The sequence below is a fragment of the Carassius carassius genome, chromosome 34, assembly GCF_963082965.1.
Source record: "Carassius carassius chromosome 34, fCarCar2.1, whole genome shotgun sequence".
Taxonomy (NCBI): domain Eukaryota; kingdom Metazoa; phylum Chordata; class Actinopteri; order Cypriniformes; family Cyprinidae; genus Carassius; species Carassius carassius.
The window spans coordinates 2081630-2108271 of NC_081788.1; the positions used below are offsets into that span (position 1 = coordinate 2081630).

Below are 26642 nucleotides of genomic sequence, written 5' to 3' on the forward strand. Positions count from 1 at the left end.
TAAAAATATCATTTACAAATCAACATTTAACAAAAAAAAAAAAACTTTAACAATTGTATTCTGAATTCTATATGCGTTGTAAACGTTAGTTTTCTCGCTATACTGTCTTTCTTAGTGATTTGGTCGCTCGAATACACTAAAGGTTATGGATAAAAAATGTATCTCAACAAGAGTGTGGAAACTTTAACACGCTCAAACTTAAACGAGCGTACCGTTTGATTTGTTTAGGTTGTAATAGTTTTAAGTGTAAAACAGCTAGACTTCATTTTTGCGTCGATGCTTCATGCGATCACACTTTTTGGACAGACACAAAGTTGCACTAAAAGAAATATCTCGAAGAGAAAAACTAACTTAATTTCTTAATTGTCATTTATTTCTATTACGATGACGGCGCACAAAGATCGCCTTAAAACGTACGGCCGTCGAAAATCTTGATACGGCTAAATCTTGAGGTGTAAGAAAAATGTCATTTACAAAACATTGTGATTCTTAGATGTGAAACACCCTTGACATGATCTGCTGGCCTGCAAAATAGTCATAAATGTTTAGCACGGCTATTTACACCTATAGTATGAGAACTGTATATTGTGTCACTCGCATAGAAAATGAATTACCGTATTATCCGGGTCAAAAGGAAATGATGATAATAGTTGACACATCCTTAGCTCATACATTTCTTTCATTTTGAAAATCACAGCTGCCGGCGCTTTAATTTTTTTAGTAAACCATTTAACATTACACGATGCCTACAAAATAATCAAAGCGTATGCTTTCTGCTCTAGGTAAGAACATTTCTGTCGAATGAGAAAAGTTCAGTCGTACATTAAAAAAATGTTTCTGATGTAGAAATTATGTTTCTGCCAAACACATCCAAAGAGAAAGAGTTTTCTACTCGTGTGAGAAAAGCACTCGAGTGCATAAATTATATGAAGAGACGATGCCGGTCATCGGGTTATTTAAAAAATAAGACGATAGACGGTGTGCCTTGCTTTAGTGACACACGATGAGTTTAAACACGTTTAAAATTGTAGGTGTAGTTATTTTACTGACTTTAAGCAAAATGTATATTTGTTATTTTACAGTACGCATACATTCTACAGGATAGAAGGATGCGGATACAGTAAAATACAACTATAAACTTTAATATAAACACCGGTGTAAAGCGATCTTACAGTAAATGAAAAGCACTACATAAAAAGGCTGAAGGCCAAACAACTGATGGAAAACACTCGTTGGGGGGATACCGTCAGTTAAATATATTGTTTTAAATAAAGAATATAATATGGATAGTATGGATACTTTTAATATAAAAATATAAAAAATAGAACTACAGCCGTTAGATGTACAGGCGGTCATTTTAATATTTTTTTATTTTTGCTTTTAAATGGAGGTATTTTGGGACGGCTAAACAGAGGGACTGCAAATGTCTTTCCTGTTCTGTGTGTGTGTGTGTGTGTGTGTGTGTGTGTGTGCGTGTGTGTGAGAGAGAGGGAGAGGGAGAGAGAAAGATGGTATTAAAAACTTTGAAGATCGTGCAAAAATAAGAACTTTAAAGAATCTAAAGTGATTAATGCATAACGCATCTAATATATATATATATATATATATATATATATATATATATATATATATATATATATATATATATATATATATATAATATTAATATAATCATATATATGATATGATATAAATAATTATTTATTATATAATATTATATAAAAATATACAATATTTTAGGTAATATATATATATATATCATTTTGTTGAATTAAGAAACATTTAAACAGATGTAACCATCAGATGAATTACATCAGATGTAGTGAGGGTATTGATTATTCAAACATTACATTAATGTTAGCTTTGAAATAATGTACCCCTCTGGCTTAGATCATACGGTCTGGAACTCCACCCTCGCCGCACGAGGGGTCTGTGAAGCACCCCCCCTCAGGTCTCACATACAGGAGAATACCCGGACTAGGACCTGTGAGATTCTGTTTATGATTTAAACATTTTACTTTATTTTTTAAGTCGTATTATTTTATTTTGGGGATATTTCATTCATGTTTCTCTGAAACAGTCGGTTTCAGTATATTTTTTATAAACGTTTCATTTATAACATTTTTAAAAGAACACAATGTTTTTCAACCTTAGTTAAATTGCTTTCAGATTATGTATATTATATAAAAGATAGAATATAAAGAACGGCATGTTTTTCAACTTTAGCATGATAATTATATTATATAAATTATATAAATATTATATAAATTATAGAATGTTTTATATATAAATGTGAAATAACTGAAATGTTTTTCAACCTTAGCATGATAATTATATTATATAAATTATATAATGTTTTATATATATATGTGAAATAACAATGTCACATATATGAAATAACTAAATTGTTTTCAACTTTAGCATGATAATTATTATATTATATAAATTATAGAATGTTTTATATATAAATGTGAGATAACTGAATGTCACATATATGAAATAACTAAAATGTGTTTTAAAACTTTAATTGTTTTAGTAAATTATATAATGTTTTATATATAAATTATATAATGTTTTATATATAAATTATATAATGTTTTTATATATATATATATATATATATATATATATATATATATATATATATATATATATATATATAAATGTGAAATAACTAAAATGTTTTCAACTTTAGCATGATAATTACTATATTATATAAATGATATAATGTTTTATATATGAATGTGAAATAACTGAAATGTTTTTCAACCTTAGCATGATAATTAATTATATTATATAAATTATATAATGTTTTATATATTTATGTGAAATAACAATGTCACATATATGAAATAACTAAAATGTGTTTTAAACCTTTAATTGTTTTAGTAAATTATATAATGTTTTATATATAAATTCTATAATGTTTTATATATATATATATATATATATATATATATATATATATATATATATATATATATATATATATATATATATATAAATGTGAAATAACTAAAATGTTTTCAACTATAGCATGATAATTAATTATATCATATAAATTATAGAATGTTTTATATATAAACGTAGAACACACCGATCCCATTTATACACTGCTCAGGAATGTAATGGGAGGGGGGAGAAGCCATATAATCACACACACACACACACACACACACACACACACACATAACCGTATAACTGGGATAAACTTCAAACAGCGTAGGGGAGGGTTTCCTAAAACCATGATCTAGAACTAACTAGGGCAGTAGGGTAAAAGCTTCTGTCAAAACCACATGATCGATGCATGGGGGATGTTTCCTTTACAGTTTAAACTACCCATCAAAATATATAATTTAGTACTAACTAGGTCAATAGGGTAAAACTTTCTGTCAAAACCGCATGATCGATGTGTGGGAAAGGGTCATAGGTTAGCCCTTGAACTCATTCCGGAAGTTCAACCCATCCATCATAAGGTCACCGGAAGTTCAACCTGTCAAAAGGTCAAAGGTCAAAGTCATAAATCATCTTGACAGAAGGTATAGAATATATAATACTAGTGAAATATTGCATATATCAATACAAATTAAAATGTATTTTTATTTTGACACCATTGAGAAGAGACGCAGGATGACTGCTAGGTTGATCACTTACAACAGTGATGTCCTGGAGGACCAGCATCCTGCAGAGTTTATCTCCGGTCTGTCCACACACCTGTCTGAAGTGTGTGGTGATCCTGAAGACCACAATCAGCTGCTTCAGCAGCACAGGATTGAGACTGGAGCTCAACTCTGCAATCAGGACTAGATGGCAATCAATACTCAAAAGAGAGAAGACAAACATTATGTTAATGGATTAAAAGTAAAGTAAAAAAAAATAGTATATGGTTTAATATCTGAGAATGGAAAAAGGGAGAAAAAAGAAATTATCACTTAAATATTACATAGGTTTGTATGAATGAATGTACATACAAATTAACTATACAGTCAAGAGAAAACATAATTACACAAATAAGTTACCTTAATATTTTCTAGGCTATATTGCTACATTCACTAAAAATTTTCATAGTTGATTGCTAAACTATTGATGTCTCATTACATCTGACAGTGTCATGTCATCATCTTTATGGATACAGAGTAGGCTACGCTACTCTCTCTCTCTCTCTCTCTCTCTCTCTCTCTCTCTCTCTCTCTCTCTCTCTCTCTCTCTCTGTCTCTGTCTCTGTCTCTCTCTCTCTTTCTCTCTCTCTGTGTGCTCGTGCAGCTCGTGTGTGAGATGCACAACTCTTCCTAAATATATTTATAATCTATTATTTTTAAGTAACATTAACATGACAGAAAAATGACTGTATCTTTGTAATAATATTTAAGCGAATGTATATTGTTTGCGAAGTGGTCGTAACGTAACGTTACCTGACAGCGTGGAGTTTACCGAAATCCATCAGTTATGAACGGCCATACATTAATGATAACAAGATTTGATAAGCGTGTGTAGCTGAGGTATTGTATTATGCTATATTAATCTTCGTTTATGTTGCTATTTAGGACTTTATAAGATACATTATACGGACTTAACGTAATTCCATTAGACTAAGTTAAGTTACTGCTCGCTGTAAAACAACAAGACAGAAAAGGAAATTAAACCTAATTAACACCGCAATGGACGTAAAAAATGTTAATTTAATGAATTCATGTGCATTTTGAAAGGATATATTACCAGAGATTACATTACCTCAGAAAACGATCGGAAGTCTGCCGTTAAAACCGTTGATCATTTAAAAACGCCCCTAGCAACATTGTTAATCAAAATTAAAATTTGTTATTTCATTCCTATTAAATAATTAATTCACAACTATTTTGACAAATTTTACAAGTTGTAATGAAAAATTAAGAAATTAACTGAGAAATTTAAAAATCTTACGGAGCTGGGCGGTATCAGTTGAAGTCGGAATGACAGCTCATTAACTATGCAGAGTTCCGGCAGTTCCTGCTCTCATTGGCTAGAATTAATCATGTGCTGAAGAGCTAACGTTAATTTTAATGTATTATATTATTAAATATTACTTTTTCCTTTCAGAAATATTTAATAATTAAACGATCGATCATGAATCGTATCCAAAATAAATAAATAAATATATTTATTTATTTATTTTATATATATAAATATATACTGTACACATTTACATTACATTTACATTTATTCATTTAGCAGACACTTTTATCCAAAGCGACTTACAGATGAGGACAATGGAAGCAATCAAAAACAACAAAAAGAGCAATGATATATAAGTGCTATAACAAGTCTCAGTTAGGTTTTATATATAAATGTGAGATAACTGAATGTCACATATATGAAATAACTAAAATGTGTTTTAAAACTTTAATTGTTTTAGTAAATTATATAATGTTTTATATATAAATTATATAATGTTTTATATATAAATTATATAATGTTTTGTGAAATAACTAAAATGTTTTCAACTTTAGCATGATAATTACTATATTATATAAATGATATAATGTTTTATATATGAATGTGAAATAACTGAAATGTTTTTCAACCTTAGCATGATAATTAATTATATTATATAAATTATATAATGTTTTATATATTTATGTGAAATAACAATGTCACATATATGAAATAACTAAAATGTGTTTTAAAACTTTAATTGTTTTAGTAAATTATATAATGTTTTATATATAAATTCTATAATGTTTTATATATATATATATATATATATATATATATATATATATATATAAATGTGAAATAACTAAAATGTTTTCAACTATAGCATGATAATTAATTATATCATATAAATTATAGGATGTTTTATATATAAACGTAGAACACACCGATCCCATTTATACACTGCTCAGGAATGTAATGGGAGGGGGGAGAAGCCATATAATCACACACACACACACACACACACACACACACACACACACACACACACACACATAACCGTATAACTGGGATAAACTTCAAACAGCGTAGGGGAGGGTTTCCTAAAACCATGATTTAGTCATAAATCATCTTGACAGAAGGTATAGAATATATACTACTTTCACTGATATTCATTGATGTTTCCTCTTTTTCTCCATTTAGTTTGTGTCAGATGCAGATAAAGAGTCACTAGGAACAGGTCACTGCATCTTTTGTCATGTAAGTACACTTCAATTTATTTAAAGCTGCATATTCATGCATCAAGTTAAAGTCATTAGTTAATTTTTAAAGCGCTCATTTTTCCAAAAATGAAAGACATCCTCTTGGGATAAAGTCTCAAACCCAGCGAACACCGTAACGTTAGTTTATAAAAGTGGTAATATTTAGGGGTGTCCTCGACTAAGGATTTTCATAGTCGAATTGGAATTTTCTAATCTTGCCGATAATCGATACAATACTTTTTTAAAATAATTGTGCTCTCATTATAACGTTATGTATATGACAGTAGGTATTAATGTTCTGCATGTTTTAATGTTATTTAATGTTCTGCATTTTTGCATTCACCGTACCATGAAGCGCTTTACTGCAGCGCGACTCAACCGAATGCATCTTATACGAGATAAATAATAGATACACTATATATTTAACTGGCTGAAATGTTTTGAAATCACTTGTACCCTGTATACCATGTACCCTGTATACTCTGTTGGTCTCAGATTATAGAAAGTGAAGGGGGGTGGTTGGATTTGATCATGCACGTTAAAATATTTAAAGCTTCTTTTTCAGATTTGTATTTACAGCATTATCTTAATAGGCTGAATATAAACTTATTGGGTGAACACCGGTAGTTTTGTGTGAAATCAGACATTTGAGCATTTATAGCCAAAATGGCATGATTATAACAGCCGTGAATATTCAACTGTTAGATTGGTGGTCAAATCGGGCTCCTCCTATCGAATCATTGAATCGTTGACTATTCAGGGTCACCCCAGTAATATCGCAGTGTTTTGCCAGAATATAATTCAACCTTGTGTTAAAACAATTTTTAATTATGTACTCAATAATGCCTTCTGTTGTTGAAGTGGGAAAAAATTAACATACCACACGCATATTGGATATGGACATGTATGTGAGTCAATGTCTTCAGAACTGAAATTTGAAAATGTTGTAAATGAATTATTTTAGTCTTTCATTGAGTTTTCCCTTAATCTCACTCTCAATCTCAATCAACCACTGCTCTCTCATTGTATCATTTAGTCATTCAGACTCTGTCACTCTCTGTGTATCTCTGCTATCAGTAAAGCATACATTTATTTATTATTAACATTAAAAAATGTTCAACAAAAAAAATATATAAGTGCCCTGGGAGACTTCCTGAGGAGGAAACTTTGACTTTGTTTATATATATATATATATATATATATATTTTTTTTTTTACATTTTAATTGTTGTTTTCTTTCTCAGGTGGATGCTGGATGCCAGGCTACAGCATCTAAAATGGAGACTTCTATTAAAGTGGCTCTGTAACATAAGAGACTCGGGACGGTGGAAGGAGCAGAAGATCAGAGATCAGGCAGAGCTCTACTGGTGCCCCTTAGGGGATTGATTCATCTTTAATTATCTATAATATCTACTTAATGTTCTAATGAAGTTATAATTGGTCATTATTCTGTTTTATAAATCTATTCAATATATTCTAGTGTTCAATAGTTTGGGGTCAGAAAGTTTTTTTTTTTCTTTAAGATATTACTTGTATTCAGCAAGGGTGCATTAAACTGATAAAAAGCAACAGTAAAAACTTTACATTGTTGGACAAAAATCCTATAAAAAAAAAAATGCTGCTCTTTTAAAACCTCTATTCAAAGTAACCTGAAAAAAAGATATTACTGTTTCCAAAACTGAAGCAGCACAACTGTTTTTGAGATGCTAAAAAAAAATAAAAAAAATAAAATAATAAAAAAGTTTATTGAGCACCAAAACAGAATATTTTAATAATTTCTTTTGGATTGTATGACACAGAAGACGAGTAATGGCTGCTGAAAATTAAACATCATAGTAAAACAGTATTTTTTTAACGTTTATTTAAAATTGTAATGTTTCATAATGTTACTGCTTTAACTGTATTTCTTATCAAATAAATGTAGTTTTGGTGAGCATAAGAGACTTGTTTTAAAAACATTTACAAATCTTACCTATCCTAAACTTTTGAACAGTGTTTTTCTGCATTTATTACATGGCCGTGAATAAATCAAAGTATTTGAAATGTATGACTCTTTAATTTATTACTTCTACTTTCATCTTATAATTATTCTGCATGTGATTTAATAGTAATATTGCAGCATTCTGCAGGTAAATAGTTTTATTTGTTAAGGCCACAAAGGCCCTACACAGGTTTATGTCCACATTTCCCTCCAAAGTGTGGGCATACTGTGAGGACTGCTGGGGCCCTAGGTCCACATTTTCAGCTAGGACGCTACTTTGGACGAATAGAGGGCATACTTTTGGCCCACAGTATTCCCTCACTCTCCCCACTATGCCCACACCTAGCCCACACCGTGTACATACCTGTGGTCATGTTATGGGCACACAATTGGTCCTATTGGGGGCCCACTCAGATTTGTGTGGGCCAGCCCAAACTCAACCCACACTTTTGGGCTGTCCCACTCGGGCCCCACACGGGCCCCGCAGTCTGGGGCTCACACGTGCCCCGCATTTCACGCCGGAATTTGGGGCCCACAGTGGGCTGCCAACACTGGCAAGATTTTTTGCCCACGCGGGCCCCAAAGGGGCATGTTTGCTGGGTATTTGTTATACTTAATTTTCTTTTCTGGCATTGTTGTTAAAACTCTTGACCTGCTTATTCTGTGCATTTTGAGCACGTTTTGTGTTAAACAAATGCTTGCGGTGTGAAAGAGGGGTAAGTGACAGGTTTGTGAGGGCAGTGCCCGGATGAAGGCGGTCACGCACCTCTCTCAGCTCCTGACGGAGGCTCTCGTGCTCCACCTCCAGCCGCTGCTTCTGCTCCAGCACAAAAACTCGTATCCCATGATTCACTGCGGTTAGACGGCGTGGATACAGGACGCTCTGCGAGTGACGCTGGGGTCTTAAATATTTAAAGGTCAGGAAAAGTCATGTCAATATTTATATTAAAAATTCTTGCATCTCTATTATAATTTTTTCCTCAGTTCAGATGGGCTTTATTGACTTATTTTTCGAAAACGTTTGTTCCCGCATCAAAATATTTTTCTTTCCAAATCTTTGAACAGTATGCAATAACAGTATTATGAACATAAACTGGTATAGATTGATATAATTATTTTTGTATTGTATATGTGTGTGCACTCTGTGGTCATTAAGATCTTTTAAATATGAAATTTAAAATGAGAGATTAGATCATGTTCAACTATTTCGTGCACTTCTCTCTTTCTCTCTCTTAGGAGTCAGTGAAGACGGTGTCCATCAAGTTCTTTCTATGAGGTTTTTGTGTTCAACTGTTGTAATATATTCTTTTATCAAATATACACAATCTTAAATCCTTGTGTCTTCCCTCTGTACTTGAAAACATGGTTAATCTAGTGACTGAAAACACTATACCATGATTCCTTGTTTACTTACTAGTTATTATATTATGATACTTAGACCCAATAATTACTCAACATTGCTAGGAACCAGGTTTAATTGCAATAAAGTAGTATTTGTGTGAAATAAATCTTTAAAAACCTCCAAGTCTAGGGTCCTGGAAATGCGTTCCTGGGACTGTGGTTCTCCGACTCGGTAGGTGGCGCTGTCACAAAAAACTAGGGTCCTAGAAATGCGGTCCTTTCTTTTACCGTCTATGGGTATTGCAGACAGATAATATTGCCAAGAGTAGCCTACAGTTAAAGTTTGCTTATAGCACCACCTACAGACAAAGCTGTGCATGACTTTCTGAATCTATCTCTTTTCAGGCATGCATCATCAATTCATTAAAAAGAGAGAGAAACAACAAAATCATCTCAAACTGCTTTTATTACATCTTAAATAACAGTACATTTTAATATAGTTTCTATCTTGCATCCAGCTTTCTGTTGTACACTGACTTTAAAATTAAATACAAAAGATGGATAAGGGTAGAGTGGGAACGCAGAGCTGTAAGTTATTCAAGGAGAGAAGAAGAGAAGGAAGAAGAGAAGCTCATTTAGTTCATTTTTTCTTTGTTTTTCCTTGCCAACTCCAGGCCTAACGCACAACGAACAGCACTTTTAGTTGTTTGTACAGAATGTTGCAGAGAAATAACAGAATGGAAGAAATGCCACTACAGCTAAGAAAAGAGTGCTTTTCTTGATACATGTCAAGAGAACAACAGAAGAAGTTCTGCCATTCAGATGCTGCCTCATTTTTTTTTATTTTTTTTTATTAAAGAACAAAAACCTGTTTATTACAAAATGTCTCTAGCACTGTCTTAGTATGTGAAATTTTCCTTTTGCTACAGAAAGAGAGATTTCTTTGTTCTAGTTATTTGAGTGTGTGTGTGTGTGTGTGTGTGTGCGCGCGGGGGATTCACAAACTCTCCAGGGACAGAACAACTCACCATTCGCTGTTGTGATCAACATATTTGCTTCTCTTAAGTGCATAGCTTTGAAAGTTAAACTAAACTGTTTATGCACAGAGTAGCATAAGAAAAAATTAAAATAAATACTGTGATGATCTATTAAACAGGTTATTAAAAAAAAAAAAAAGAAAAGATAGAAAGAAAAACATCATGGACTTGGATCCATGTGCACCTCTTTTAAGCTTTTCTACAGCATGCGATTCTACGAGTTTCCCACTCGGGGCGACAACCAAAAGAAGATTTTCTGAATATATTTTTTTTTAACTTAAAAAGTTTTCCATATCATTATTTTCAAACATTGATTTATACAACGTCATCCACAGAGTAACTGTTTTCCGAGCACAGAACGGGCACCTCTGTTGAAACCGAAAAAACCCTCCTTCAACATCCTCCACATCACAGAGAAGAAACATATCAAATCAAATCATTAAAATGATTGGTTAATCGTCACTGAATTACATTTTCCAAAAAAGCATGAGGAGAAGTATGGTTAAAACTGACATGGTTTTGTCTCTGAAGATCAAGCATTCGTCATCATGAACAGCACGTGCTTGGTTAGTAAATGTATTGGCAAAACTAAACTTGTGCAAACAAAAATTTGCAACTAGACAGAAAAACAAACAAATATTAATAATCAACTTTCCTGGGACTAAATATACAGGCCTGATAGCAGCTAGTGGAGCCCTGATCGAATCCTTGACAGTTTACTGAAGCGCTGTGACAGAGCAGAGAACGAACGTCCTGCTTGATTTTAATTCTTAACTATAAATTTAATCCCAAAATATGTCAAAACTAGGAGATAAAAGCAGGCCTATGATCCTGACTGGGGGAGAGGTCCAAGAAAGGCCCATGAAGCTATCGAGCTAGTTTCTTTTAGAAAAACCTCCCGTTTTCACGGTGAAGTTAGCAGAATGACAGAAGCAGTGGAATGAGTGTCTCGTGTTCTCGGTACAGTACCAGAAAATGGTCCCAGAAGGACAATCTAGCCGAGTGTAACAGTTGTGCTCTTATTTGTTTGTTTTTTGTTTCCAAAGAAGACATGTTTGTTCTTTTGTCGTGTGTAGATGTTGGGGTCAGTTCTGTTGTGTTTGAGAAGGAGAGAGGGGAATAAAATCAAACATTTTCATTTTGGAATGGTCTTCCTGTCAACCTCAAGAGTCCGGATGCGATCTGGAAAGAGAGAAAGGGGAAAAAGAAAAGGTGAAAACATTTCAGTGACCCCAGAGTGCCTTTCCATGATCAGCAGAGCGTCTGTTTTTAACAGCAGGTGGCAGCAGAGATCAGCCGGTCATCTCTGATCTGAAGCGCTGTCTTCTTCTCTTGATCTGCATCCAGGAGGACTGAATTACACTACAGCGCCACACTGGTCAAACCGCATTACTGCAGGCTCTTACATTAGCTCCTAAAATAATGTCGACTAATCGTTTCAGCCCTAGTGTAGAGTGCTTCTTTTGGGACGCAGCTCGTCTCAGACGCCCTGAATATCAGCCGATGTCAGGAATGGTGTGACAAATCAATGCACTGCTGTTAAATGAGAAGCAGTTTACCTTACGGCTTTAATTCCAGATCTTAAGGAAACTATCCCAGGAGCCTGTAGCCACAGCCATCCCGTCGTCAGTCACACCCAAGCAGCTGACGCGGTTATCGTGACCCGCCAAAACCCCTGCAGACACACAAACAGGTAAACAACTACAGGAACGAAGTTCATTAAATAGACAAATATCTGTGTGCTTAAACATTTAACACCACATTGAAAGACATTAATTACCAGTTTGCAATATCAAGCAGCACAACAAAATGTAGCGCTAAAATAACTGGAAGTGCATGACACCAGCAGCCTCTGATGTTAAATATAAGGTGGATGGGACTTTTTGGCCACAGCCTAGTAACAAAATCTAGACGGAGATTAATTTGATCACACCAAAGCACTGGCTCCATCTTGATCAAGTTTGAGATGAGGTACCCATGCATCCACATCACTGTCCTCTTTCACACTGACCTGCGCGGTCGGCTTTGAGAGCGTCCCACACGTTGCAGTTGAAATCGTCATAGCCAGCGAGCAGCAGGCGTCCGCTCTTGGAGAAGGCCACGGAGGTGATCCCACAGATGATGTTGTCGTGAGAGTAAACCATCAGCTCCTGATCGGCACGCAGGTCAAACAGCCTGCAGGTGGCGTCGTCCGAGCCCGTGGCGAACGCGTTTCCATTGGGGAAGAACTGAGACGAGACGGCGAAGTTATCAACTCATTCATGCACATGTGTGTGTGTGTGTGTGTGTCTGCGAGTGCATGTGGGAGCCGCTTACACCGATGGCGTTGATGTCGGACTCGTGGCCAGTGAAGGTTTGCCTGCACATGCCTTCTCTGACGTCCCACAGCTTGGCAGAGGCGTCACAGGCGCCTGACACGAACAGACGAGTGTCCGGGGCCAGAGACAGGGACATGACATCACCGGTGTGACCTGCGAACGTGGTCGTCTGCTGCCCGGTCTCGATATCCCACAGAGCACTGGAACAAACACAAACAGAATATTGTCAACGGTGTGAATTCAGATGGAAAGGAGCCACTGTATTATAACCACAGTACTGCTTCATTTAAAAACACAGCACAAACTTTCACACAAAAAGAGTTTCAACCTAGCGGTTGTAGTCTGTGTGTGTGTGTGTGTGTGTGTGTTATCAGCGAGTGGTCTGCTCTGAGGCAGTACTAAACTCACCAACTGGTGTCTCCGGAGCTGGTGACGATCTGGTTATCGTCCAGGAAGCGGCAGCAGGACAGATAACCTGTGTGAAGACAGCAGGAAGAAGAGCGTAACTCACTCCAGATTCACTCCACTTCTTTAAAGACACAAACGCTTAAGTGTTGTGCAAGCGGTCACCTGTGTGTCCAGCCAGCTCACGGCTGACGCGCACGTTCCCCTCGCGGGTCTTCAGGTTGTAGATGGAGCAGATGTTATCCAGGCCTCCACAGGCCACATAGTTCCCAGACGGGGCATAGGCGCAGGTCATCACCCACGAGGAGCGCAGCGGGATAGCGTGCACCTACACATCAACACGCTTCAGTTTCATCAATGACACATGTGCTACTAACGCTGAATCTGTATTAACCTGAAGCTTACACCGCTGACAGATCAAAAGATTTATAAGAATATAAAAACAGGTTTGCTGGCTCTAATAATGAGATCAGATTTCATGTGTTTTACAGGTGTCATCAATGCAATGCAACAACTGCCCATAACTATATACTAAATGCAAAACATCCATGCATTGTTATGACACATCACTGATTACAATACTGGACAGCTTTAGTGATCATAAAGGAGCTGTCAGTACCTAACCGATTCACTATCTGAATAAAGAGTTTTAATATAATCATCAGTTCACACATGTATTTGGCTTCCATGTTTACCTTGTTTGTAGTATAGCTGTCCCAGATTATTAGTTTTCCATCCTGGGAAGCACTAACAAGAAGCCTGAAGACACAGAGAGAGGGTGGAAATATAGAGACTGAGAACAATGAGAGCAATTTCAACTCATTCTGAACATCAATGTGTTAAGAAAAGTGCCTGAGAGAAGTCTGAAAACATGCTGCACGCATAAAGACATACTGTATATCTGAGATTAAGTGAGCAAATAAAACATGATATCCTTAAATGAAGACTGAAAGCGTCTCACTCAAGGAGAAACGTGTACAGTGAATGAACTGATCATTGTGTAATTATAAACGCTCTTGCTAGTTACAGCTTCACACAAAGTTAAGGGAGACAGAAATAGCAGCAGCAGCTCATCTATGGAGACAGAATGAAGATCACAGGCACTGAAATACAGAAACGCAAACACACTTGGGTTTCATTAAACCACCGTAGCATTTTGACAGAATGCCACTAATGTGTGGCAGTCTGTATTTTATTAAGATTGATTTAAAGGGTTAGTTCACCCAAAAAGTCAAATTAGGCCGCTTTTACTCACCCCAAGGCACCCTAGGTGTATATGACGGTCTTCTTTCAGACGAATCCAGTCCAGCTGTTTACTGTCACTCAGCAGGTGTTACAAGCATCAGTCCAAAAGAAGTTAAATAAAAAGCACCCATCGATTAAAAAAAAGAAAACAAGTGTCTCACACGGCTCCGGTGGGTGAACAAAGGCCTCCTGTAGCGAATCGATGCGTTTTTGTAAGAAAAATAACCATATTCCAAACGTTACAATCTTGTTTTTATGGAAGGACACTTTTTATTTAACTTCTTTTGGACTGATGCTTGTAACACCTGCTGAGGGACAGTAAACAGCTGGACTGGATTCGTCTGAAAGAAGACCGTCTTATACACCTAGGGTGCCTTGGGGTGAGTAAAAGCAGCCTAATTTGACTTTTTGGGTGAACTAACCCTTTAAATTGTTGCGATTCATTGGAGTAAAAATAACATGTTAGTGGTGCTCAACTACGACTGTTCAAGACCGTGCTGCACCGCTCACATAGACGTCTGCCTGTAAACTAGTGCTTCAGACACCTGTGAGACATCGGAGGCATCACATCCAGTGTGAATCCATAAGAGCACGCTATCGTTTGTCTTATTACCGGATGTCGAGGAGGAGAGGCTACAGTGACTTCTGTGAGGAAACAGATGAGGACTTGACAGCTAAAACCATTAACAGCTTTTGCACACTTTGAAGACAGTTAAGCAGGGATTTGTCCTGGCTGGGATTTCTAAATGACCCCTAAATGTCCAGGTTTTGTCTTGGACAGAAAAGTAGTTTAGAAATAGTAGCAGGCACAGTACATTGACCAATCGTGGCCAAAAGCCAGACAATTTAAGGCAATCTAGAAATCCCAGCCAGGGCATGTCCTGGAAAAACACTAAATAAAATCCCAACTCTCACTACTGTAGTATGATATCCAAAGTAAATACAGTTCTTCAAGTTCATGGTAGCATATTTCCTATTGAAAACAGAAAAAAGTTATCACACCAAAAGTACTAAAATTGAATGTAATGGTCTGTTTTTGGAGCCTAGGTGTGTCGACTTTATGGAAAAATGTAAAAGGTTTTCTTTAGATCTTGTGGTAAATGTGATCCAGGCATGTTTTTGTGTGATTGCAGACTCCGAGACGAAGCTGTGAAGTGATGTTTGCTGAGCCGGTCACATACTGTGATTGCACGTGGCTGAAAACCATCTCTGAGCAGTTCATCGGCCTGCTGGAGATCACCTCAGCACTAATAACACTGCTGTACTGGTTTATCACCTGGAGTCAGTGCCCCAGTGCATGGCGTAGATCTTGGCCAAGTGTCCCCTCAGTGTCCGTCTGGTGCGCATCTGAATCCGCCCCACAGGTTCAATATTGGCTGTGATCTGCCAGAAACACACGAGATTAAAATCTAGTTAAAAACACACCAATCAAATCTCCATCTGAATACAACAACATGATCTGAGAACTCTTCATTTGTGACGGAGGTTTGATGTGTAGCGAGTCCTACCTGAGAGAGGGTGGCATCCGCACAGGCTTTCCGTGCATCCTTGAGAAGAAAAACACAGATAAAGCCACAAATACAGACAGGAGGACAGAAATGCAAAAGAAGTGTCATAACCAGGCACTGTATGCTCTGTAGTTGTTGTGCCAATGAGCTTTCCCTGTGGTTGAGGCTATGCAGCATCACATGACTGAAATAGTTCAGTGCCTGGCAAAAAGTCTCGTCCTTTGTCACAGTTATGACACGGCACATCAATGTTTGAGTAAAAACAATTGTAAAAAAAACAATGATAACATCAGATATGGCCATTCTTTTGTTGACAATATTGTCTTCAGAAAGTGGCTCTCAACTCATGGGTTGCAGGTCTGTTCTGACAGCAGAGAAAACCTAATCACATCCAACTAATCATGTAATCGTGCGTGGTCTGGATACAAAGCAGAAAGCCTCAAACTTTTGTTAACCTCACTGTCCAATGAACCTCCTCAAACTGTGGCAAATCTTCCTCAAATAGCAGAGTGTGGCAATAACAACGCCAAGGCCATGGCTTCAATTCCCAATGAATGGCTTTATTGTGGCAGCATATGGTATCACTGAATGTGAAGGAAGTGTGTACGATGTCGTGTGTGAAATGACTGACTCTGATCTGGTTTTTCAGCTGTTCAGCCTCCTGGCGTAACTGGTCGAGCTCACTCATTTTCTTCTGCTAGGTGATGGGCTTCACTCGGTCCGCTCACTGGCGCTCGCACTGATCTGAAACACACACAAGTATCACTCTATTGGATGCATATTACTAAACAAAACCACAAATGCACATTGTGTAGAATTTAAACAGACATCCTCCTGGAGATCATTTGCTGAATTGTCATTAAAACACATTTCACTGCTTCTGTTGGACTGCTGGACAAACCCTGTGCTTTTAGCACCGAAACACCAGCTACAGAGTCCGGTGGACACCAGTACAGTGCTTCCCACTGGTCACTAACACAACACACAGATATCCCAGCAATGCTGTGTGTGTGTGTGTGTGTGTGTGTGTCTGACATCAGACAGTGCTATAGTTAGAGCGCCGTTATCACTGGACACAGCGAGAAAAGACATTTCCAACACTAATGAAGGGATGCGAGCACGTCTCTCTCGCCGCCGGTGTTCTTGTCATCCTGTGAAGTCGTTGCTTAGCAACAGTGTTGTGCAGCGAGCCTGTGCTAAAGATCAGCATCACTGCACAGCGCACGCTTCATATTGCACTGGGAACAATTAAACCCAAATCCCTTAAATAACGAACGGCTGCCGCCTGTCATGAGCACAGGTAAACTACTACTACACACAAGTGGTGACCAGGTAAAGAACAACAGTTTGACATGTGCTGAACTATCCTGGCTCACTTTTATTTGAGGAATTCGGTTTATACTTTACGTGCTGCGACATACAATTCAATTATCGTCAAGCAAGCTAAACACATCTGTATTAGTGCAGGAGGACACACACACAGGCTACTAGTTTCACTTTTGCTTTAAAGTTGTGTATCCGTGAGGTTTAAAATAAATGTTTATAGTGAATGCCCCTATAATGTTTGTTTCTTTGTTTTATATTTACGGTTTAGCTTTAATCCAAATAACGCTCGTGCTAAGTGAGATTCACTCGCGCTCTCTCCTTACGATCAAGTACCTTTAGTAAGTTTGGCCCGATGTCGTGTAATGTACAGTGATGAACACAAGACAAACACATTACATGTTACAAGACCTGTTTTTAGCAACATTAAATCTGGGATTTGACTGTTTAAATTCAAGAAGTCTCCTGGGGGTTTATTCGATTCGAATCTTTCATTTAAATGTTCATGAAATTCGTGGTTGCACACATCCCTAGTGTGAACAGTGCTCTGACAGAAACCCACATGATAAACCACTTTCTGTTAAGGGCTAGTAAAACCGTGTTTCAGAAAGCTGCTTTCTGTAAAAACCCTGGAATAAACTGTATTCACATACAGACTCAATGTGTATGTCATAAATTGAATGTGATTTGTATTGACACATTACAGTCACTAAAGAAAGTTTAAGATCTGTACTCTGACTTCTCCGTATGAGCATCAAGACAAAAATGATGTACTAGTGTCTCATTTAAACAAACTTTGCTCCAACAACAAATGTTTATCACTTCGATATGATCAGATATATATTTCAGTTATTCAAATATTTTAGTTAAAACTACAGGCTGGTAAATATTGCGGTTTACTTCTTATATGTAGTCACACGGCTGCGTTTAAAAAGAAACTGAATTAGTAGAAAAACTCTCAATTAGATCACTTTTTTTTTTCTTCAAAATAAATATTAAACCTAATGAGCTACAATTCCTCGCCCTACCCATTTAAACAATTAAAAGCCATGACAAAAACATACCGTACCCTTCCTGAACTTCACTGAAACTGTACGGGTCAAGAGTTGCTTGGGTGATCAGCGAGAGCTGAGGAAAGTGTGAGTGGACACAGACGTGGACCGCGTCCCGTTCTCAATGACACTCCTGTAATCCAGGGACACAGTTGATTCAGCGCATCCCTACAAATCCGGTTAACACCAAATCTGCTGATCAACTCTCCTGCTGACCCAAATCCACTGCCGACTCTTTCACTCGCATCGCAAGGAACAAGAACATGAAATCTGACCGACTTTAGTAACTCGTGTGATCTCTGAGTGACACACTCCAACAGAAAGACTACTGTAGTAATATCTCATCTTATTCAGCACAACCAGCTCAAATCAACACGTGATGTCCATCTGAGACGAAAAGCCATTACAAGTGCTGCCAAAAATGTACATGATTGAGGTCACCGTTCCTGTCCAGACCTCAGGTGTGCGCTCTTCTTTCTAGAGGAAAGTAAAGTCTTACCTGGATTCTCCTGTGTCTCCAACAGCCGAAGTCCTTCTGAAGGGATCTACACTGGACAAACACCTCACCAGAAGCACAGCGGCTGATTGGCTGGCTCCACGCTTAAGCCGCACATAATCCAGCTGATAAAGTGTCATGTTAATATTGCTAATACAGGGTCATCAATAGACGGCTTTACCTTCACCTCAACAACACGGCTCTCTCCAAAACCATCAGAATAAACTACATGGCAAACCCAATCTGTCTGCACTAAAACAGATCATTCTACATAACCAATCAATATGACATAATCAGCAATAATCACAACTCTGAAGAAGTGTTAATATTTGGATTAATTTAAAAAGTTAAACAACCGAGACATAAATCAAACATTTTTTAGAGACATAAGCATTTCTGAACTCATCCATGTTTCTGAACAAAACATTGGAGTAAATGATTCAATCAACGACACTCAACGGCTGCATTACATGTGAGCAAACATGTTGAATGAATGACTCCATGCCTCGCTCATTAAGACATCACTGTGTTAATGCCACGGTTTCACATTTAACATACAATCTAAGTCACATTATATTATTCAAAATTCTATTGAAAACATTCATCTCACTGTTATTATTAATGTAACTGCACCAGTCTGTGTAAATGCACCGAAATGGGACCTCAGGTGCAGTATTTTGTGTGAGATCACAGAATAAAGTCTGAAACACTGGGGACTGTACAGTGTTTCTCTCTGGACACAGAAGGATGGATTTCAGTAGTGGACAGGAAGGAGATGCGATCGGAAGAAGTTCCTGTAGAGGCAGCTAATGTATTGAAATATTTAGTAGGGCCTCAAAAACAGCAGATTAGCCCGAAGACCACATGTAATGACTCGACAAGCACACTCTTCTCTCCTGTGTTGACGTATTTCCTGTTGATACAGGAAGTTTGTGCCGATTTTATGGAAATATTTATATTGCTCACAATACACAGAATTTCAATACACAGAAAAAAAAGTCTCCTCAGAACTTGCTAAAGCAGAGTGATCCCGGAAGTGACTTTAGCGTGTGCAGGGAGCAGCTAAATCGGTGCTGTACAGAAGGTGAGCAGGGTCTCTGCGTCTATTACATGCTGCCCTGTTTCTGCTGGGGTTTAATAATTTAGGACCCCCTCCCTCCAGACCAGCTGCCCCACAGACACAAGCACGAGCTGCAGGCTGTTAACTCCTTCCTGCCTGAACCGGACCGCTCTACACTACAAACGACTCGCTGCAGCAGATCAAATCTGTTCGTCATGATCTCTGACACAGCTAGCAGTCGTACATCGCATCAGAACTGAACATGATCACCGCATCTGTTGATGTTGTGTGTTTGAGTTCCCATCAGGCCTGATCTAGGGAAGGGGTTTTCCACAAGGAAGTTAAAAGCAGTGTGATCACACCCGAATCTTCATGCTTTCTAAATGGAAATGTTGATTTCCTCTCTGCTTCAGGTCACTTTAAACTTGAGCTGACTTAGAGGCTTCACAAATCACAAACACCGTTTCAGATGCTTCAGTGATCCAAAAAATAAATAGCAAAGGTGTTCTGTCTTCATTCACACATCAGAAACAAAATACCAGTAACTCTATATAATCATATATTTAATACCTCTAATAACTTTTTATGCAACTGCAATTGCAATATAAATGCCTTGATGTCATTTCTGAGCTGAGTATGATCTGAATGGCACTTCAGACGCAGTTTCTATGCCACCTGTGAAGTGCAAAGATGGAAACTGGTTTAATTTGATGGGTAACAGCCCAATGTGTCTTATTACTCTACATTTTAGTATCGTTTAAATGTGTAACACATTTATACATTTAAAATTAAGAATTTCACATTAAAGAAGAATAAATAAGAAAATTGCCCTCATCATAATAAATTAATTTAAGAGGGCAAGTATTGCACATAATGGGAAAGTTAATGTCTGTGAAGTAGGGGTGTGTACAAATTAGGGATGTGCACGGATAGTCGAACATTCGAATATTCGTTTTGCTCTAATTATTCGATAAATAAAAATGATATTCGAATTTCGCAAAAAAAAAAAAAAAGTTCACAATAAAACCTAATTTGGTCACTTTCTGTGATTCTCCACGGCATATTTGAAGGTGTATGCAAGCAAAAAATAATTAATGAATGATTAGGGGCCATTCACATATCGCGCCTAATAAGGCGTGGAAAAGGCTATGCGCGCCGCTTTCTCCTTCTTTCCAAAGCGCTCGGGCAGAAGCGCTCCTGAGGCGACGCGTTCTCTCCATGAAGACGCGGAAATTTCAGCAAAGGATAAATGGATTTGCAGCACAAAAAAAAATCGCTTTCAGTAGCTCTGCTACTAAATTTATTTCAAAATGGCAATCCATATACAGCTATGAGCAGCTGTTCCTTCATCTTGGCTGAGCTTTCAACGTTGTTACAGGAAAGGATGAAGCTGAATGTTTAGTTCTTGTCACATGACCAGCGGTGCGCTTGCGGCATTCTGAAAGTTGAGATGTTTTTAACTCGATGCTGTGCGGATGCGCCTGGAAAAAACGGGACCACGTCGCACCGCGTGCGCATCGCGACCGCGTCGCTTCCATTATAAGCGCGCATACCACGCGCCTACATTGGAAATAACGAACTTGAGCATGCAAAAGACGCGATATGTGAACGCCCCATAAAAGAACTGCGGTCTTCTACTTCAAATATGCAGTGGAGAATCACAGAAAGTGATCCAAGAACATTGTTGCGGCATCTCTCAAGCAACGAATAAACACTGCTAACTTGGAGAATGCAGTGAAAACTCCTCTTCTCGCGTCTGCCCTAGACCCTCGGCACAAACATCTCATGTTTCTCGATGAAAACATGACAGAAGTCAGAAAAAAAAACTTTTTTGAACATTATCAGAACATTTTCCTTGATGCGAGTGGTGCGGATGCAGTCGCCACGATGAAGAAGATGCAATGCCCACTCGTTGGAAAAGACTGAACCAGTTCTTCAGCGATGATTACAGAGAGTCCAGCCGAGACGAGTGGGAACAGTTCTTGCTGGAGCCATGTATTCCACCAGATGAGGATCCCATTCAGTGGTGAAACGAAAACACGAAGCGCTTCACAAAACTTATTCGCTTAGCACACCGTTATTTGTGAGTCCCGCCAACGTCTGTGTCGTCAGCTGAGCGCGTTTTCTCCGCGGCCGGCCTTATTGTTAACAGACTAAGGAGCCGACTTTCCCCCAATCATGTTTACATGCCCGTGTTTCTTAACAAGAACATGTAAAACAATAGAAAAAAAGCAAAAAAGATTTGCTGACAGTTTAAAAGTGTAAGCTACATTCTGTACAATAGCCTAATTGCTGCAGGCTGTTTACGTTTTTTCTTTGTTCACTTTTATTTTTTTTGTGTTTTAAATCTGTACTTTTGTTTGTTTGCACGCATTGTTAAAGGTTTTCAGCTACAAAACACGATGTGTAATGTTCAAGCTTATTGTAAGCTTGTTCAAAATGACGAAAACAAATGTTGCTGAAAAATAACGTCTGACTCATTAAACTTAATTTAAATAAACGAATATTTGAATATTCGTTTTTTGTGAGCTCAAATATTCGAATGTGATATTTGTGGAAAACGCCCATCCCTAGTACAAATAGTCGAATATTCGATTTGTAATTATTATTGGAATAATAAAAACACTTTGAATTTTACAGTGTTGCTTTGCTGGCTGTAAATACAGAGAATCCAGTTATATTATTGTTTTTTTAATCATTAACACGATAAGACAATGTAAACATGACAAACATCGGCTGTCTCGAGTGGATTGAAGTAACAAAAAAAAAAGCTTGAGATAATGTAATGTTGCTGTAGAACATTGTTATGTACAATTCCTAATCACAGGCTTGCTCGGAAATTGTGACAAAAACCTGATTATTAAAAAAATAACGTCTTCATATTCAAATTCAAATCTCTCTCTCTCTCTATATATATATATATATATATTTTTTTTTTATGAGCTCAAATATTTGAATACAACATTTTTGAAAAATGCTGACCCCTAAAACGAACCCAGATTTTCCCTCAGGTGTTCCTCCGGAGTCTGAATGGCTGAGGACTGAGCTGCTGTCAGAGCTGCTAGTGAACACATCAGATCACAGATACTCTAGTGTGCACGGCAGGAGAAAGCACGTCGACTGTAACATGCGTCTACTCAGAGCAAGCACCGTGACGCAATGCAACAAAAATAGATATGTGCTCCAATTATAAACAGAGCTGCCTACTCTCCAAGCGTTTCGCTCGCACAGCAGAACGGGTGTGCAACTTTCCCAAGTCTTTTCAGCAATTCAAAAGATATATTTTTTTATAGAAGTCATACTGCCTTGAAAATTGAGAAGTAGACCACTTGCATTCAATTCACTTCAAACGATGTACGCTCCATGTAGATCTGGGACAGTTTTCACATCAAATGTTCCTAAACCACTGCATACTAGTGTTGTCACGGTACCAACATTTCAGTATTCGGTACCGATACCAGTGAAAATCCACGGTTCTCGGTACCAATTTCGGTACCAAAGCAAAACACAAAAATATGCTAATTAAAAAAAAAACTTTTTAGCACTAAAAATAAAACCAATGCCATTCTTTATACTTATTTACAATTGTGTTTTTCTACAAGTTATATAATTATGAAAAACAGTAAACAAGTTTCACCCAAATTTAATTTGTCTTTTAATTTATGAAATTTAAACATTTTATTTCTGGTAAATAAAGGGGATTTTCTATTAAAATTAAAACATGTAAGAAATATTGTGATTTATTTCTTTAAAAAATAAAGTTTTATAAATTTTTTCAACAGTAGTAGCAGTATCACATACATTTTACTAAATAATAGTAATATTTCTAGCACAATGCCTTTATGTAAAAATTAACTTTTAGGCCTAATGAATGCATATTTGTCATTTTAACTGAACTTAAAACTGGTGGTGATGCTTAAGATATTTTTGGTCATTGATGGTTTCTGTAAAAAAAAATAGTAATAGATCATATTAATTATTATTCATATTAATTATTATTAAAAGATAATACTGCTACTAATTCCACTATCATACTAATGTATATACAATGCACTATGAATTGATGAGCTGCTGGGTTCATGAATATTAATCACGTTGTCTGCGTTCGGTCAAACTGATTTGCTGAAATCAAAACAGGGACGGTACAAAATTAGCGCCAGCCAATGAAATTGCCACTTGTGCATTAGCTCCGCCCAATACCGGAGAAACCGGAATGTCTTCTGCTTGATCAAAAATGAATATGAATAATTCTAAATGAACTCCATTACAGGAAAAGACAATAAAGAATAGTTTACATATAGCGTGTCGATTCAGCGTGGTAAGACTCTCGCTCTCTCTCTCTTTTGCATGTGTGAGAAACTGAAAAGATCGCTTGATGGAGAGAGAACTCTGAAGCTCAGATGCTGAAATTAATGCAAGCGTCATGCGCTTCAGTCTATGTAGTAAACAAACCCGCACGTCTCTGCCATTCATTAATTCACACAGAGACGCGCAGAACACGGATTCATATTTCAGGCAACATTTGCGGCTTAACATTTACAGATACTGGTCCATATGGAGATTTGATTTGATTAATTTATGCTAACTTTGACAAATTCTATGAAAGTCCATATTAAAATGTAAGTTTCATTTTCATGACTGGATTTTGAGATTCTGTCCTCGTTTTCTGCTTCGCGGAAATCATAGCGCTGAACCGGGTTTGAACAGGACCTCGGTACTACCGGTACTTAAAGAAACCTGGTACCGTCACATTTAAATTTTTTTAGTACCGACTTTGTACCGAAGTACCGGGTCTTTTGACAACACTACTGCATACAAATAGCACAAGAAACCTTTTTTAAAGATTGAAAGATTGAAATGGTTGTAATAAGCTAGACATAATACAATTAGTCAAAGTCTGCTTTATTGTCACTTCTTCCACATGTACAGTACATAGATACAGAGAACTGAATTTGTGTTACTCTCAGACCTTTGGTGCATACAGATGAATACAGAGTAAATATATATATGAAATACAACTACACAAATATACAAATAAGGACATGTAAAAAAAATATAAAGTAGCATAAGGCACATGGCAGATAGTGTGCTAACCAGTGAAAAACAACAAGGTGCACATGATGGGGGGCGGGGCTCTGGCTCTTCTCAGTTTGTGGAGGAAGTAAAGACGCTGTTGTGATTTCTTGGCCAGTGACAGGCGGCTCATCTCGCTCCTGTAGTTTGTCTCATCTTTGTTGCTTATGAATCACACCACAGTCGTGTCATCCGCAATCTTAATAAAGAGGTTGGAGTTGTGTGACGGTGTGCAGTCATGGGTCTCAGCACACATCCTTGGGGGGCCCCAGTGTTCAGTGTGATGGTGCTGGATGTGTTGCTGCCGACCCGTACTGCCTGAGGTCTTCCAGTCAGAAAGTCCAACAGCCAGTTGCACAGCGAAGTGTTGAGCCCCAGCTGAATCAGTTTGTAAATGAGCTGTTGAGGGATGATTGTGTTGAATGCTGAACTGAAGTCTATGAACAGCATTCTGACATATGAGTCCTTTTTTTCCAGATGTGTGAGTGCTGAGTGGAGGGTAGTGGCGATGGCATCATCGGTCGACCGGTTGGACTGATATGCAAACTAGAAGGGGTCCAGGGAGGGGGGGGGGGGGGGGGGGTGGGGTGTTGAAAATGTCTGTGAAGACATCAGTGAGTTCTGCTGCACAGTCTCTCAGTACACGCCCAGGGATGTTGTCTTCTGTGCAGTGGTGCTGTTTTGTTTCTTTAAGCGCTCGAAGAAGGTGTTCAGCTCGTTCAGCAGAGAGATGTTGTTGTCACAGGTCCGTGGTGGGGGCTTGTAGTCCGTAATGGTCTGTATCCCCTGCCACAGGTTCCTAGTGTCTCTGCTGTTGCTGAATTGATGAGCTATCCTCCTGGAGTGCTGTCTCTTAGCCTCAGCGATCCGTGTCTTCAGGAGTCTGTAGACCTCCCCTGTCATCCATGGCTTCTGATTGGCCCAGACAGTGATGGTCTTTGTGACTGTTACATCATCAATACACTTGTTGATGTAGGCAGTGACAGTCTCTGAGTACTCCTGGAGGTCTGTGGTGTTATTGTATGTGGCCGCCTTCTTAAACATGTCCCAGTCAGTTGTGTTGAAGCATTCTTGAAGAACCTCTGATGATCCTTCTGGCCACACTTTAATCTGTTTGTGAACTGGTTTATGAATTATGTTCCTCCTACCAGTTAAAATGTAGGCTTGTTGTTTTGTTGTTGTTGTTTTAGAATATAATGTTTATATTTTAACCCATTTTTTCCACAATGTATATCACAGCCTAAACAGATACACTCACTATGTTTTCATAGCTTTGAAATTACACTCTTTTTTTATCCAATTAATGACAGAAAAGCATTCACTGAAGATGGCAGATGGATATTTGTAGGCCGGTGCATCGATTGCTCAGATATGGCACAGCAGTGGCGTCACATGACACTCAGAGTCAGCTGAGAACGTGTTACAAACAGGAAATGGAGGGTGGGGTGAGCTGCAGAACTAGAACAAAGATACACACACATTCAGATGCCCAAACACACGGCAGATTACTGTTATATGCTCACCTCTCGGTTTTATTAATTTGAGTAAAACTGGGGAACACAACGCTGAAAACAGTTCAACTATCCTAAAGGAATTTGTGCAATATAATTAACTAACTTTATTTAAAGAAT

The 26642-nt window shown here is 37.5% G+C and overlaps 1 protein-coding gene across 1 annotated transcript in view; it reads right to left on the reverse strand.

The window, feature by feature from the left end:
- Positions 1-11616: 11616 nt before the first annotated feature.
- LOC132115313 (guanine nucleotide-binding protein G(I)/G(S)/G(T) subunit beta-1-like) overlaps positions 11617-26642 on the reverse strand; it is a 33615-nt gene continuing 18589 nt past the window's right edge. Inside the window, exons 2-11 of the mRNA XM_059523710.1 lie at positions 16639-16751; positions 16008-16046; positions 15776-15882; positions 13950-14013; positions 13420-13582; positions 13258-13324; positions 12848-13049; positions 12543-12759; positions 12091-12206; positions 11617-11713 (exon numbers count right to left, since the gene is read on the reverse strand). Of these exons, the coding sequence (XP_059379693.1) occupies positions 12100-12206; positions 12543-12759; positions 12848-13049; positions 13258-13324; positions 13420-13582; positions 13950-14013; positions 15776-15882; positions 16008-16046; positions 16639-16695 (1023 nt within the window). The 5' untranslated portion in view covers positions 16696-16751 and the 3' untranslated portion in view covers positions 11617-11713; positions 12091-12099. The remainder of the gene's footprint in view (positions 11714-12090; positions 12207-12542; positions 12760-12847; positions 13050-13257; positions 13325-13419; positions 13583-13949; positions 14014-15775; positions 15883-16007; positions 16047-16638; positions 16752-26642) is intronic.